The 14332-nt window shown below is 60.4% G+C and overlaps 1 protein-coding gene across 1 annotated transcript in view; it reads left to right on the top strand.

The window, feature by feature from the left end:
• The window catches only part of JPH3 (junctophilin 3), a 92255-nt gene that overhangs the window by 30878 nt on the left and 47045 nt on the right, over positions 1–14332 (top strand). Inside the window, exon 2 of the mRNA XM_047792706.1 lies at positions 7035–7812. Coding sequence (XP_047648662.1) covers positions 7035–7812 — 778 coding nt within the window. The remainder of the gene's footprint in view (positions 1–7034; positions 7813–14332) is intronic.

Genomic DNA, 14332 nt, shown 5'->3' with positions numbered 1-14332 from the left:
ATCCTATGTTGGTGTGGCTGGGGCGCAGGCCGGCAGCTGCCGCTCCGATTCGACCCCTAGCCTGGGAACCTCCGTATGCCGCAGGCGCAGCCCTAAGAAGACAGAAAAAAAAATGAGGACTGGTTATTCTTTTGTTTCTGTGGAAACTTCATTGCGTTGCGATGGTTGCAGCCATTATTAGTGATGGAGAAAGAGGTGCAGGCTACCTTGTGAGGGAAGGTTCTAGAACATACCTCTGCCCCCTGTGCTGGGATGCTGCCGCCCTGGCTCTGCTGCTCGTGGGCTGGGTGACTTTGGACTCGTTCCTTCACCTCCTGGTCTTCTTCCCCACGTCCCTGACACCTGGGCACGCCGACAGGAAGAGCCACCTGAGGGCTGTGACACGTACACCTCATCTGGCGCTCTCGCTGTCCTGACCCTGAAGGTCAGAGCTGGGTCCCAGGAATGTGGTTTCTTCTTTGTGTACGTGTGCACGTGCGTGTGCTTGCACGCACACACACACACGCACATGCATACACGCGTGCACACAGGCATGCAGACGCACACACACACACGCACATGCATACACGCGTGCACACAGGCATGCAGACGCACACACACACACGCACATGCATACACGCATGCACACAGGCATGCAGACGCACACACACGCATGCACATGCACACGCACACACACACACACACACAGGCATGCATGTGCACACAGAGCAGGTGACCCACTTGTCATCTTTGGGCACGTTTTGGCCGCACCTGCTTCCTCCCTGGCTGTTTCAGAGTCCCGCGCAGCTTGGGGATTCTGGGGCCATGTCCTGTGTTGTGAAGTTGCATTTAACTCTGGATGAAGTGTGCATGTGGCCATGTGTTTGCCGAAATGCTGGGTAAAGCCACTTCCTGGTTAAATCTTGAAGCGAGAGGAGTGGGGCATGGCTTGGTGCCCTCACTCTGGTCACATGGCCGCAGGGATGGGGGCCCTCTGTGTGTCACCCCCTCCCATGCCAGGTATGAAGGCTGCTGCAGGTGAGGCAGGAAGGCAGGGCCGGGGCTTCTGTCCACTTGTGCGAAAGAGCCTGGAGCCTTGCTGGTGCCGCCTGTGGGGAGACTTTGCCACGGGCTCTCATGCGAGGTCTGCCCGGCACCAGCACCCAGATGCTGCAAGGCGCCTGGGTGTTCAAGAGACAGGGCCCCGAGGACAGGGGACTGCTCTGGGGCATCGGGTGAAACCTGCTCAGAGCAGTCAGGTGACTAGTAGGTGTAAGAAGGCAGGAGAGGCTTTCGGGAGCCAGGCACCCGGGAGTGGCCCCTGGTCCTTACTCGGAGGGAAGAGGCCCAGCCACTTCTCTCAGCAGCTCCTGCTGGTTTCCTTCCGTGTCTTCAGCAGGCAGTGGTCGTGTGAGTGCCACTCCCTCTTGCTGGGAGGCCACCATGTCACCTTGTTAGGGTCCCACCGGGTGAGATGGTGCTGGACCAGGGGAGGGTCTCACCAGGGTCCCGTCAGCTGTGCCCACAGGAGGGGATGGGCCCAGGAGGCAGGCCAGGTGACGTCAGCCCAGCAGGTGGCAGGTTTCTGGACAGGAAAGCAGGCTTGACACCTGGGCACCGGGTGGTGCCTATTGGGGGAAGGGGGCCAGCTCAGTTGCCTCTAGACCTGAGACCCTGCACGCAGGCTAGGGAGTCCACCCAGGCCCTTGTCCGTGAAGCCCAGCAGGCCCCCTGGTGGGACCCTTTCCTGCCACTCCTGTCACGTGCCATGGATGAGGGTACCTCCCAGGGTAGGGCTGTGGCTGAGCCGTGTCTGCGCTGGGCTCCGTGCCACTCAGGGGGGAGCTGCCCCCCTCCCATCCCATCCAGGGCTGATTCTCGGTGTCCTTGGAGGCTGTCCCCTCTGGCTGGCCTGACCTGGTCGTCTGCTGGGCATGTGGGAAAGGCTGGTCCCCTGGGCTCTGTGATGAACACTCTGGAAGGTCGGCAGCGGGTGGGGGCTTCAGAGGAGGAAAATAAAAGACTGGGAGACACGCGGGGCCCTAGGAAGCAGGTGTCACTTGGCGAGAGCAGTGTCCACATCGCCCGAGCTGCCAGCAGCGGGGTTGAGGCCAGGTGGGGCTGGCTTAGCGGTGTGGGTCGGCGTCAGCTTTCCGAGGTGGACTGTGCCTGCGCCTGGAGCAGTGGTCTCGGGACCTCAGAGCGGGTCCCCAAGCACAGGGTTGGCCTCGCCTGGAGCCCGTTAGGAAAATGGAGGCTCGGGCCACGCGCACCTGGCTGGGGCAGGAGCTCGGGGTGCCAACGTGCCCTGTGACAGGGCCACCGCCGCTGCCTGAGCATGTGGCCCGCTGCCGGCTCCACCTCCTCGCACATCTTCCCTGCGAGCCCGGGTCTCTCCAGTTGGCGTCTCAGAGCCGCATCAGGGAGGTGTGTTTCCTCACCTGAGGTCCTGTCGGTCGCCTGGACTGAGTTCTGGGGAGTGGGGACAGAGGGACTGTCTCTCACCTTCATTGCAGTGGGCAGGAAAGGTGGCGGAGTCCAGGGGAGGGTCCTCTGGGGGCGACCCTGCCCTCTTGAGGTTAGGAAGAAGCAGGGGGGAGTTCCCGTCGTGGCGCAGCCGAAATGAATCCAACAAGGAACCATGGGGTCGCGGGTTTGATCCCTGGCCCCGCTCAGTGGGTTAAGGATCCAGCGTTGCCATGAGCTGTGGTGTAGGTCACAGATGCGGCTCGGTTCTGGTGTTGCTGTGGCTGTGGTGTAGGCCGGCAGCTACAGCTCCGATTCGACCCCTAGCCTGGGAATCTCCACATGCTTCAGATGCCGCCCTAAAAAGCAAAAAAAAAAAAAAAAAAAAAAAAGCAGGTGTGCTCCCTCCATTATCCACCTGCATCGGGGTGTCTCCCTGTGAGGGGCAGCCCCAGCTGCGGGCCCGGGTCTGGGTGCAGGTGTAGACAGGAAGTTACCCCTGTCCCTGGGGGCTGCACAGCAAGGCGGCACCTCTTGGGGCCCCGCGTGGTCTGCCCTTTGCTGGGCTGGCTTCTCTCTTCCCACAAATAAGCTGCTTGGGGTGTAAAACAAAATACTGCATTTAGGGTTTTGCAAATAACCAGCCAGATTCAATTGAATGGCCGTGGAGAATCAGGGCCTTGAATTCAACCCTTTGCTGCCTCCAAACAAGAAGGAAAGGGAGGGTGAAGAAGGAACGGTGGCCCAGTGAAGGCTGGCCCGGAGCCTCCCTTTGGGAACGGCCGTCTCCCCGCCAAGGGCCCGCCTTCCTTCTCTTGATCTGTACCAGCCCTTTGCTGTCGAGCGATGGGTCCAGCCACCCAGGCAGAGCCGACTTGGGGATTGATTCCGTAATAGCGAAATGCACCTTCTCGACCTCAGCTGTAAAATCAGAGGTGTGTTCTGACGGGGAGCAGAAGTGCAAATGCCGTAAAACTGAAAGCTGCCAGTGAGGAGGGCTCCGCCGCCCCGGGGTGCCTGGTGCAGGAGGTCCCCTCCCCTGCCCTGTGTGCCCGAGGGTGGTCGGTTCCCACCCCTTTCACAGGTGAGTAATCCGGGATCTGAGGGGCAGGTGCATCCCCAGGTCGTGGGCAAGCGCAAAGGCCTGACTGTGCACGTGGGGCATCTGACGCTGAGGCTCCAGCACCGCCGGGCAGGCTGGCCCAGCAGGGCCCCGCCGGCCGCAGGAGGTGGCTTTAAAGCCACGTGCCCCTCACTCTCCAGCTGCCTAGAACGCAACCTCCTCTTCCGTCTCGCCCTGGGAGTTTGAAATAAATTTCTCCCTGTGCTTCCATTCACTTCCCTGCCACCAGTCATTGCTGTCTTGTTATGTATTTATTTTTGTTTTTTTTTTTTTCAGGGCTGTACCCGCGGCATATGAAGGTTCCCAGGCTAGGGGTCTAATCAGTGCTGTAGCTGCCGGTCTACACTACAGCCACAGCAACACCAGATCCGAGCCGCATCTGTGAACTACACCACGAGGCCAGCGATCGAACCTGCATCCTCATGGATACTAGTCGGGTTCATTACTGTTGAGCCACAACAGGAACTCCTGAATCGTTCACTTTGAAAGGGTGAGTTTTATGTTACATGGATTTCAGGTCACTTTAAAAAAATAAAAGGGGGAGTTTCCGTTGTGGCGCAGCGGAAATGAATCTGACTAGGAGCCATGAGGATGTGGGTTGGATCCCTGGCTGCACTCAGTGGGTTAAGGATCTGACATTGCTGGGGCTGTGTTGTAGGTTCAGATGCGGCTCAGGTCTGGCATTGCCGTGGCTGTGGTGTGAGCTGGCAACTGCAGCTCCAATTAGACCCCTAACCTGGAAACTTCCATATGCCGCAAGTGCAGCCCTAAGTAGACAAAAGATTTTTAAAAACGGGAGTTCCCACTGTGGCTCAGAGGGTTAGGAACCTGATTAGTGTTTATGAGGATGCAGGTTTCATCCCTGCCCATGCTCAGTGGGTTAAGGATGCGGCGTTGCCGTGCGCTGCAGTTAGGTTGCAGGTGCGGTTTAGCTTCTGTGTTGCTGTGGCTGTGGTGTAGGCCGGCAGCTGGAGCTCCAGTTCCTACCCCTGAGAACTTCCGTGTGCTGCAGGTGCGGCCCTAAACAAACAAACCTAATGGGTGTATCAGTGGGACGGCACACATCCACGGTGCAGCCCGGCTGCCACCTCTCTCTACCTCCGGGCAGTCTTCATCACCCCATAGGAAGCCCGAGCCCCTCAGCCAGCACTCCATTCCCTCCCCCGACCCTGGGCAACCGTCCACCTGCTGTCTGTCTCCGTGGGTCTGTCCGTCGAGTCCACCTGCTGTCTGTCTCCGTGGGTCTGTCCATCGAGTCCACCTGCTGTCTGTCTCCGTGGCTTTGTCCGTCGAGTCCACCTGCTCTGTCTCCGTGGGTCTGTCCGTCGAGTCCACCTGCTCTGTCTACGTGGCTCTGTCCGTCGAGTCCACTTGCTGTCTGTCTCCGTGGCTCTGTCCGTCGAGTCCACTTGCTGTCTGTCTCCGTGGCTCTGTCCGTCGAGTCCACTTGCTGTCTGTCTCCGTGGGTCTGTCCGTCGAGTCCACCTGCTCTGTCTCCGAGGCTCTGTCCGTCGAGTCCACCTGCTCTGTCTCCGAGGCTCTGTCCGTCGAGTCCACCTGCTCTGTCTCCGAGGCTCTGTCCGTCGAGTCCACCTGCTCTGTCTCCGTGGGTCTGTCCGTCGAGTCCACCTGCTCTGTCTCCGTGGGTCTGTCCGTCGAGTCCACCTGCTCTGTCTCCGTGGGTCTGTCCGTCGAGTCCACCTGCTCTGTCTCCGTGGGTCTGTCCGTCGAGTCCACCTGCTCTGTCTCCGTGGCTCTGTCCGTCGAGGACATAGAACAACGTGTTGTAAAGTGAAGCCTGGGTGTGTAGCCCCTTCCCTTTACCTTGTCTGGACGCAGCCTGAGAGCAGCTGGGACCCTCTCCGGCCTCGGGCAGCCCATCCAGGGACCTGGGGTCATGGGATTGCGGGATCACGTGCAGGGTGTTGCCTCTCTCCACTGATGTGGAAGCAGCCTCGGGGGTGTCCGTCGTCCTGGTCGCTCGGCTCTGCAGGGGCATGGTTGTGTGGCTTGGGGAAGGCCAGGGTTTGGAAGCTCAGAGGGCAGGCAGGAGGGTGAGGGCACCCCTGGGCCCTTGCTCTGCCTGCTCCACTGCTCAAAAAACTCTGTTTTTGTCTCTGTTTGTATGTTTATGCGACAGTGTCTGTTCTGGAAGGTGGGACTAGCCCTCCAGCCTGTAGGTCTGCTTCCGACACCTCGCCTTGGTCTGGGGAGCTGGTTTCTGCAGGGCAGCCCGCCCTCTCAGGTGCCAGGTGTGGCTCCCAGCCTGGCCACACCGGGTTGCCCGGGGGCACAGAATCACCACCACCTTTCCCCTGTCACTCTGTGACTGAACCCCGCCGGCAGCCAGGCTGGCTGCCTCTGGGAGGGGGTGCCCGGGGCACAAGGCGTGTAGCCTCCTGCAGGGGTGGTGCTCGCCGCCCAGCATGGACAGCTGCGGCCTGAGGCGTGGAAAGCTCTGGTTGGGTGGCCCTTCCGCCACCGTGCTGAGTGTCATTTAAACTGCACAACCCCCTACGGCGGGAGAAACTTAGAGGCGTTTTACTAAAGTTGCACAGACAGTACGTAGAGCAAGCATACAAGCCCAGTTCCGGTGATTTTTTCTTTTTTTTAAGGTTTTTTATGGTACAATACACAGAGAAAATAAAACTTGCCCTTCTAACTACTTGTAAGTTGATTGGCATTGGTCACCTTCGCAGTGTCATACAGCCGTCACCTCTGTTGTCAAGGCTCTTCTGTCACCCAGACGGAAAGCCTGTGTGTGAGGCCGACGTTGCTGCTTCCCCTCCCGAGCCCCTCGCTCTGCCCTCCTCTAGGTCTCCGAGTCTGACTCGAGCGGTGCCTGGGTGTTTTTGTGACTGGTATGTTGCACTTAGCCTGCTCCTCGAGGTTCATCCATGTTGCAACACCTTGCGGGATTTCCTTCCCCCTGGAAGCTGAACGGTGAATGAATGACTGCTGGGCACATGCGCGTATCAGCCTCTGTGTGAGCTCCCACTTTTGATCCTTTAGGAGATAATAGGACTTTAATGCCTTAAGGTGTCCCTGCCGAGAGGCCTTCTCTACTCTTCTTGGATGCCTCCAGCGATGGGGAACTCAGTACCTTCCAAGGCAGCCTCATCAGTATCCAGTTTGTAGCCTGGATCTGGGTCCCTATAGCTGCTCCTCGAGGGCCCCATGATCCCCTGGTAGCACCCAGGGTGTGTTTCCTCCTTGCCCACGCCCCTCCCTGTCTCCCAGGGCTGGGCCTTCTGCTTGGGGACCCCTCCCCTCCCCCTCCCCCACCTCTAAAGGAGAAAACAGGTCTCGGCCTCAGGAAGCAGGAGGGGAGGGTCTGAAAAAAGGACATCAGTGATAGAAATCCTGAACCCCCCGCCGTCTGACGATGGGTTTGGCTCCGCGTGCACCTCGCTGCATCACCCAGGACGGGGCGCACCGTGGCTCACCCTCTGCTCTGTCTCTGCAGGCACCTACCAGGGCCAGTGGGTCGGCGGCATGCGCCAGGGCTACGGCGTTCGGCAGAGTGTCCCCTACGGCATGGCGGCGGTTATCCGCTCGCCCCTGAGGACCTCCATCAACTCCCTGCGCAGCGAGCACACCAACGGCGCTGCGCTGCACCCTGACGCCGCCCCGGCCGTGGCGGGCAGCCCGGCGGTGTCGCGGGGGGGCTTCGTGCTTGTGGCGCACAGCGACTCCGAGATCCTCAAGAGCAAGAAGAAGGGGCTGTTCCGGCGCTCGCTGCTGAGCGGGCTGAAGCTGCGCAAGTCCGAGTCCAAGAGCAGCCTGGCGAGCCAGCGCAGCAAGCAGAGCTCCTTCCGCAGCGAGGCGGGCATGAGCACGGTCAGCTCCACGGCCAGCGACATCCACTCCACCATCAGCCTGGGCGAGGGCGAGGCCGAGCTGTCCGTCATCGAGGACGACATCGACGCCACCACCACCGAGACCTACGTGGGAGAGTGGAAGAGTGACAAGCGCTCGGGCTTCGGCGTCAGCCAGCGCTCCGACGGGCTCAAGTACGAGGGGGAGTGGGCCGGCAACCGGCGGCACGGCTACGGCTGCATGACCTTCCCCGACGGCACCAAGGAGGAGGGCAAGTACAAGCAGAACATCCTCGTGAGCGGCAAGCGCAAGAACCTCATCCCGCTGCGCGCCAGCAAGATCCGCGAGAAGGTGGACCGGGCCGTGGAGGCGGCCGAGCGGGCGGCCACCATCGCCAAGCAGAAGGCGGAGATCGCGGCCTCCAGGTAGGAAGGTGGCGGGGTGGCGGGGTGGTCCTGGGCTCACGGGGCCTGGCCTGGTTGGTCGTGCTGCCCCGTATGAGGCTTACACTGGTGTTTCGCAAACTGTGCCCTGCGGAACCCCAGGGTTCCTCCAAGGTTCTGCCATGGAGCAAGAAAGTGATGGATCTGGAGTTTCTGGGTCTTGTAACTTCCCTTCCTCTTTTTTTTTTGTCTGTTTTATATGCTGGTGTTTAACATAAAACATTGCTGTCCGAAGACGGTGGGCCATTCTGCTCGTAAGATGCATGGGACAGCTGCCGGCTATGAGACCGCTGTGCTGCCCCCGTGGCCGCAGGTCCAGGTGGTGTGGGCTGCAGAGATGTGGGGGACAGTGGAAGCTGTCCCGACCACCCCAGCCTGAGGCCCAGGTTCTCCATGGGCCCTGGAGAGGGTAGGACAGACCGGCTGGAGTGCTGGCTCAGGGCTCGCTCGTGACTTGGTGCTGTCGGCCAGCAGTCGTCCTGATGGCACGAGGCTTACTGCGTTGGGAGCTCAGCGGGGCCACTGGGCCCTAAGCAGTGGGTCCAGAGTGGACCGCTGGTGGGCACCATGTTGGGTTTTGAGGTGTCTTTGGTGTTGGTGCCGAGGTCGGGGCTTCAGAACTGGAGGAGGGAGCCCAGGCTCTGGCACCCTGGGAACCCAGGTCTGTCCCGCGAGGCTCTGGGCAGCAGGAAGCGCCTGCTGCAGATTGGAGGAAGTTGCTCTGTTGAAAGCCAGAGCCCTGGCTCTGCCCTGGGAGGTGTGGGGCCTGGGGCGGGAGGTGAGGCTGCCTCATCCGCCTCAGGCTGCTCAGGTAGGGTGTGTCCGGGAGGACAGATCCTGAGCCTTTCTGGATGGTTCTGTGTGCCGGCAGGGGCAGGCCTGGAGTTACTCTTCAGTTAATGGCTCAGGCCGTCCCAGTCTTGTTGCCAGTAAAACTTCAGCCCACTTGGTTCTGGTTCTGGTGGCCTTTGATGCACACTGAGAGCGAAAAAGTGGCTCTGGTTTGTTGGCAGCGTCGGCCCCTCATGTCTGGGGTCTTGGGGGGAGAGAAGCCCATTCCAAGAAGCTGCGCCAGAAGCTGCCTCGTGCGTGGGGTCCCGCCCTGCTCTGTTCACCCTGGAGGGTTCGGGTCCAGCCCTGCTCTGTTCACCCCGAGGGGTTCGGGACCCTGGAACGGGAAGGCAGGCGGCAGCATTGGGGCCGGTCTCGCGTCCGCCAGTGACCCGGTCTGGCCTTGGGCGCGGTTCCTTCCTTCCTGTGGCTCATCTGTTACCTTTCGTGTGGTTTGGTTTTCTCTCTGTCCTCCGTGGACAGGAAGCGGTTGACACGGCAGGAGGACGGTGTCCTCAGAGATGAGGCTGCTGGCGAGGCAGAAGCACGGGGATTTTGTGGGCGGCCGTCCCTGGAGTTGCCGTCGCCATCAAGTCTGATAACCGGGCGAGCTCCCTGGTCCTGGGATATGGGACACCGGGCAGTTTTGTGACACATCCCCGGAAACGGGGGTGCCGGTCTCCATGAAGGAGGTGGGGTGGGTGGGGCCCCACCTGGGGCAGGTGTCCGGGCTGTCACCTGTGAGTCAGGAGCCGTGGCGCCTGCCTCTCTGCCGAGAAGCCTGGGAGCTTCAGTGACCTTGGCTCCGTGTGCTGAGGGCTGGCTCACTGAGATGTCTGGCTTGGCTCTGTCGGTGCTGAGCAGCCCAGGGAAGCTGCCCACCCTCTCTGGGCCAGGTTCCCTGTGGAAGGAGGGGATGGAGCTGGGATGGAGCGGCATACAAGGCCCTCAGCTTGTTGGAGCCTGATGTGAGCCTGTCCCCCTCCCCGGCGTCCCCTGAGCCTGGCCGCCCCTCCGCTCCCCGCTGGCCTGGCAGGGGGTGGGTATGCGCGCGCGCGTCCGCGTGGTCCCAGCCTCGCCACTTCCTGGTGCCCGGGGATGAGGACAAGCCTTCCTTCCGCTTCTGCCTTTTCTCAATGGGCTTAGAATTGGAAGAAGGCGGAGGAGCAGAGGCGGCCGTCCTGGAGAGCAAAGCCAGCAGATGAAGGCAGGTCAGCGTCCCGGGAGCCCCGAGGCCCACCCTCCACTGGAGCGTGAAAGTGGCTGCGGCAGCCACGTGGAGCTGTGGGTGCCTGGCCCCGGGCGGGCTCCGTCACTGTCATAGCCAAGACCCGCCGGGCCTCACGGCACCCCGGACCCTCCCTTGGGGGGTTGGCTGCTGTGAGGAGAGGGACATGGGCTCTCCTGTGGTCACCTCCGTTTTGGGGTCACCTCTCAGGGCTGGGGCCTGACGACACCGCTCGTTGGGATCATGTCGGGGCAGGTGCATTGGGCAGCCCACCCCAGAGAAGCTGAGTCCCTGGCCGGGGTCACCACCTGGCCTCAGAGCCCTTAAAAGCTCTCCAGGTGGTGCTCAGGTGCCCTCAGCACCCTTGGGAGGTGTGGAGGATGCAGGTGGCTGGGGCCCACCCTGGAGCTTCTGTCTCTGGGGGTCTGGGTGGGGCCTGAGAACCTGCCTTCCTGGGGAGCCTGCGCTCTGGTGCCTCACAGGTCCCCAGGGAAAAGGAGATGAGTGCAGACGAGCCTGAGCTCAAGGTGAAGGTGGTGGAGGTTCCCACCCCATCAGGGTCAAAAGCGGGGGCCGAGGGTCAGGGGAAGGTGGGCCAGGGAGGGCAGCCCAGGGCCGACGGAGCTCAGAGGCACTGCTGTCCTTCCCCCGCGACCTGGTCTTGCTGGGTCTGCTTACCCCACTGTGAGTACCTGTCACTAATGGGCTGCCATGGACCCCGTCCTGCCCTGTCACCCAGCAGCTGTCAGCCACAACCGAGTAGGAGGCATGGGGGCTCTTGGTGAACCTGTTTAAGCAGCCTGTGTTCTGACGGCCGTGGACGGCGGTGGAGACATCCTGCCTTCACACGCTCGGACTCTGTGAAGCAGCCTTTCCCAGGGCGGTTCTCCCCGCCTGCTGCTTCTCCATCCCCGTCGCCCTCTCCCGTGGCAGACACGTCCAGTCCATCCCTGTGCTTCCTGCAGCCAGCTGGCCTGGAAGGTGGAGCCTGACGGCTGGGATCTGCCAGTCACCAGAGGTCCTGGTTTTTCCAAGGACCAGCCTGCAGTCTGGTTGGGAATCAGAATATACACCTGTCACCTGCTAGAGATGAGAGGCACAGAGCATGTAGCCCAGAGGTTGTCACGCCTCTGTGTTGAGCCGCAGAGCCCCTCTGACACTCTCGTATCCCCCAGCCCTAAACCAGATAGAGGCAAGGAGGCCCTGGAGGAAGGCAGGCTGGGGCAGGACGAGGCTGGCTGTCCCCACTCCAAGGTGGCCCAGCACCCTGGCGTCGACAGGCCCTGTCTGCAGACGGCAGGGGTGGGAAGGGCTCTGGCCTGTGGGGACCCGGAATTCCCAGGACTCTTGCTCTGATGAGCTACGTGGGAGGCTGGTGGTGGTCCTGTGGCTGGGACCCCTCTCCTCCCCCGTGATGTGCCTCAAGGTAACGTTACTGTGAGCAGAGGTCAAGGGTTGCAAGGTGGTCACGTGAGCGGAGGGGGCTGTTGGACCGTCACGTCCACCTGGCGGGTTTAACGTGTTGTGCTCACGGCTGAGTCCCGCCCCGTCTCAGCGTCGACACGTCTGCGCAGCAGCTGCTTTTGAATGAGTGAGCGAATCAATGACCCCTTAGACCCCATCTCCTTTTGTCGTGGGGGGTGGCGCCCAGGCCTTCCTTTGGTTCTGGGACCCCAGGGGCTGGGGGGGGGGGGGGGTGGTCACTGGGCCAGGCTCGCGAGGGCCAGGGGTGGTGCAACTCTGTTGTCCTTTTCCGGGAAGACCTCCAGTCCCCGCTTGCTCCTGGTGCCCGCGGGTTCTCAAGGGCACTAGGCGGAACCCCTGGGGCCCAGCAAGGCCGTGTCTTCTTGCAAAGTTCATGGGGAAGAAATTGCAGTTGCTGTGGGTTTGGGCTGTCTCGGGGCTGGGCCCATCCTCCCGGACGTGGGCCAGTCCTGATCCCAGCTGCTGTGTGGCCTCGGGGGTCCGCGGGCTCCATGGGGTGGTGGGGGTGGGCGGGGGGAGGTAAACCCTCTGGGTCCTGCGTGGGGCTGACACCAGAAGCGTCGGTGGCACCCGCACAGCCCCCACACTGAGACCCAGCAGGGGACCGGTTCGCTCCTGAACCTGCCCCCACAGAGGGGGAGGGGCTAGAGAGTGGAGCAGGTGCCTGTGTCCCCACCCCCACTTCTTGGCCTGGCTCCCCTCTGGCCTTGAACCTGCAACCCAGAACTCGGAACCAACTGTGCTTCCTGGCAGTTGGTGAGCGGGGGGAGGGGGGAGGGGCAGGCGGGGGGCTGTGCTGTTCTGGGTCTCTCGCCCCCACCTGGGGAGCCCTGGGTGGGCAGGGGGTTGTGGGGGGCGTGGATGGGGCGCCATGGCAGAGCTTTGAGGCCACTGGGTTGTCATGGCGGTGGGCAGGGCTGTAGCCATAGGCCCACGTGCGGGCTGTCAGCTGACGCCCCCATCTTGTGATGCTTTGCTGAGTGAGCAGAACCGCGGCAGGTGGAGCCGGGAGGGACCTAGGCTGGCATTTAGGGGGAAGATGACAAGTTCTGGGCACGTGGGCAGCCGCTCCTTCCCCCCGCACCCACGATGGACCAGCTAACTGATGGTGCCCACAGATCCTCCTGCCAGGCAGACCGGCCCTTCTGAAGGACAGGGTCCCCCCCCGCCAGCCCGGTGGGAAGTAGGCACCACAGGCAGCAGGGCTGTGAACCAGGTCCCCTGTGCCAAGAGGGCAGCGCCCGGGTCTCAGAGCCACACAGGGCCAGACATCACATTGGGGTGCTGCCCTCCGCTCTGCTCCTGCTCTCAGCCCATTCAGACCTGGACAAGGTTCTAGGGGCCCCAGTTGTGAATATGGGGGTGCTGGTAGGCTTTCTCAGAGCCTCTCCTAATACAGCCTTGCCCAGGTCAGGAAGGATTCTGGGCTTCCAAATCCCCAGGCACCTTTCTTTTTTTGGTCCCGCCCACAGCATGCAGGAGTTCCCAGGGCCGGGGATCTGCCCTGTGCCACAGCAGTGAAAACACTGCATCCTTAGCCACCAGGCCACCAGGGAACTCCCCCCACTCACTTGTTAATGCCCTGCCCTGAGTGGGCATCTGCCTGGGCCCCAGGGCGACCTGTTTCCCTTGTGTTTCCTGCTCTGTCTCCTCTGTTCCCGTGAGTTAAGGACCTACACCAGGTCGCCCCTGAGGTGCAGGGGGACAGAGCGCAAGCCCTTGAGTGGGCCCAGACTCGGAGGGTAGCTTGTCTGCCAGGAAAGCGCGTGGGACTCTCGGACTGGGGCATCTTTCCATCTTAAAGGAGTCAGATGTTTAAGGATCTGAAAGTGGGGGCAGTAGTGTATTATACACATCATTCCTTGTTGAAATGTGAAAGGAACCTATCCTTGTGAAAATATGAAGTAGTAAGGCAGCCAGTATAAGGTAACCACTAACCATGTCCCACGGTAGGCTGGCTCTCTCTTGGAGGGAATTAGTTTTGTTTTTAAAATATTTCTTGGAGTTCCCGTCGTGGCGCAGTGGTTAACGAATCCGACTAGGAACCATGAGGTTTCGGATTCGGTCCCTGGCCTTGCTCAGTGGGTTAATGATCCGGCGTTGCCATGAGCTGTGGTGTAGGTTGCAGACGCGGCTCGGATCCCGCGTTGCTGTGGCTCTGGCGTAGGCCAGTGGCTACAGCTCCGATTCAACCCCTGGCCTGGGAACCTCCATATGCCACAGGGGCGGCCCAAAAAATAGCAAAAAGACAAAAAAAAAAATAATAATAATAAATAAAAAATAAAACAAAATGTTTCTCATTGTGGTTGGTTCGCAGTGTTCTGTCAGTGTCTGCTGTGCAGCAGAGCAACCCAGCTAGACGTTCTTGGCCTCACATTCTCCTCCATCATGTTTCATCGCAAGTGATTGGGTATAATTCCCGGTGCTTATATCCTCATTGCTTATCCCCTCCAAATGCAATAGTTTGCATGTACTAACCCCAGACTCCCAGTCCATCCCACTGTGTTCCCCTCCTCGTTGGCAACCCCAGGTCTGTCCTCCAAGTCCATGAGTTTGTTTCTTTCCTGTGGAAAGGTTCGTTTGTGCCATATGTTAGACTCCACATATAAGTGATATCATATGGTATTTGTCTTTATCCTTCTGACTGACTTCCCTTAGTATGAGAGTCTCTAGTTCCATCCATGTGGCTGCAAATGGCATTATTTGGCTCTTTTTGATGGCTGAGTAGTATTCCATTGTGCATATATACCACATCTTCCTAATCCATTCATCTGTCATTGGACATTTGGGTTGTTTCCATGTCTTGGCTATTGTGAACAGTGCTGCCATGAACATACGGGTACATGTGTCTTTTTCAAGGAAAGTCTTGTGCAGATATGTGCCCAGGGGCGGGAATGCTGGATCATGGAGTAGTTCTATATTTGTTTTCTGAGGTACCTCCATACTGTTCTCCATAGT

Source organism: Phacochoerus africanus, chromosome 8 (assembly GCF_016906955.1).
Source record: "Phacochoerus africanus isolate WHEZ1 chromosome 8, ROS_Pafr_v1, whole genome shotgun sequence".
NCBI classification, from domain to species: Eukaryota; Metazoa; Chordata; class Mammalia; order Artiodactyla; family Suidae; genus Phacochoerus; species Phacochoerus africanus.
Note: the sequence above shows the minus strand (reverse complement) of the source record. Positions and strands in the feature narration are given on the sequence as shown.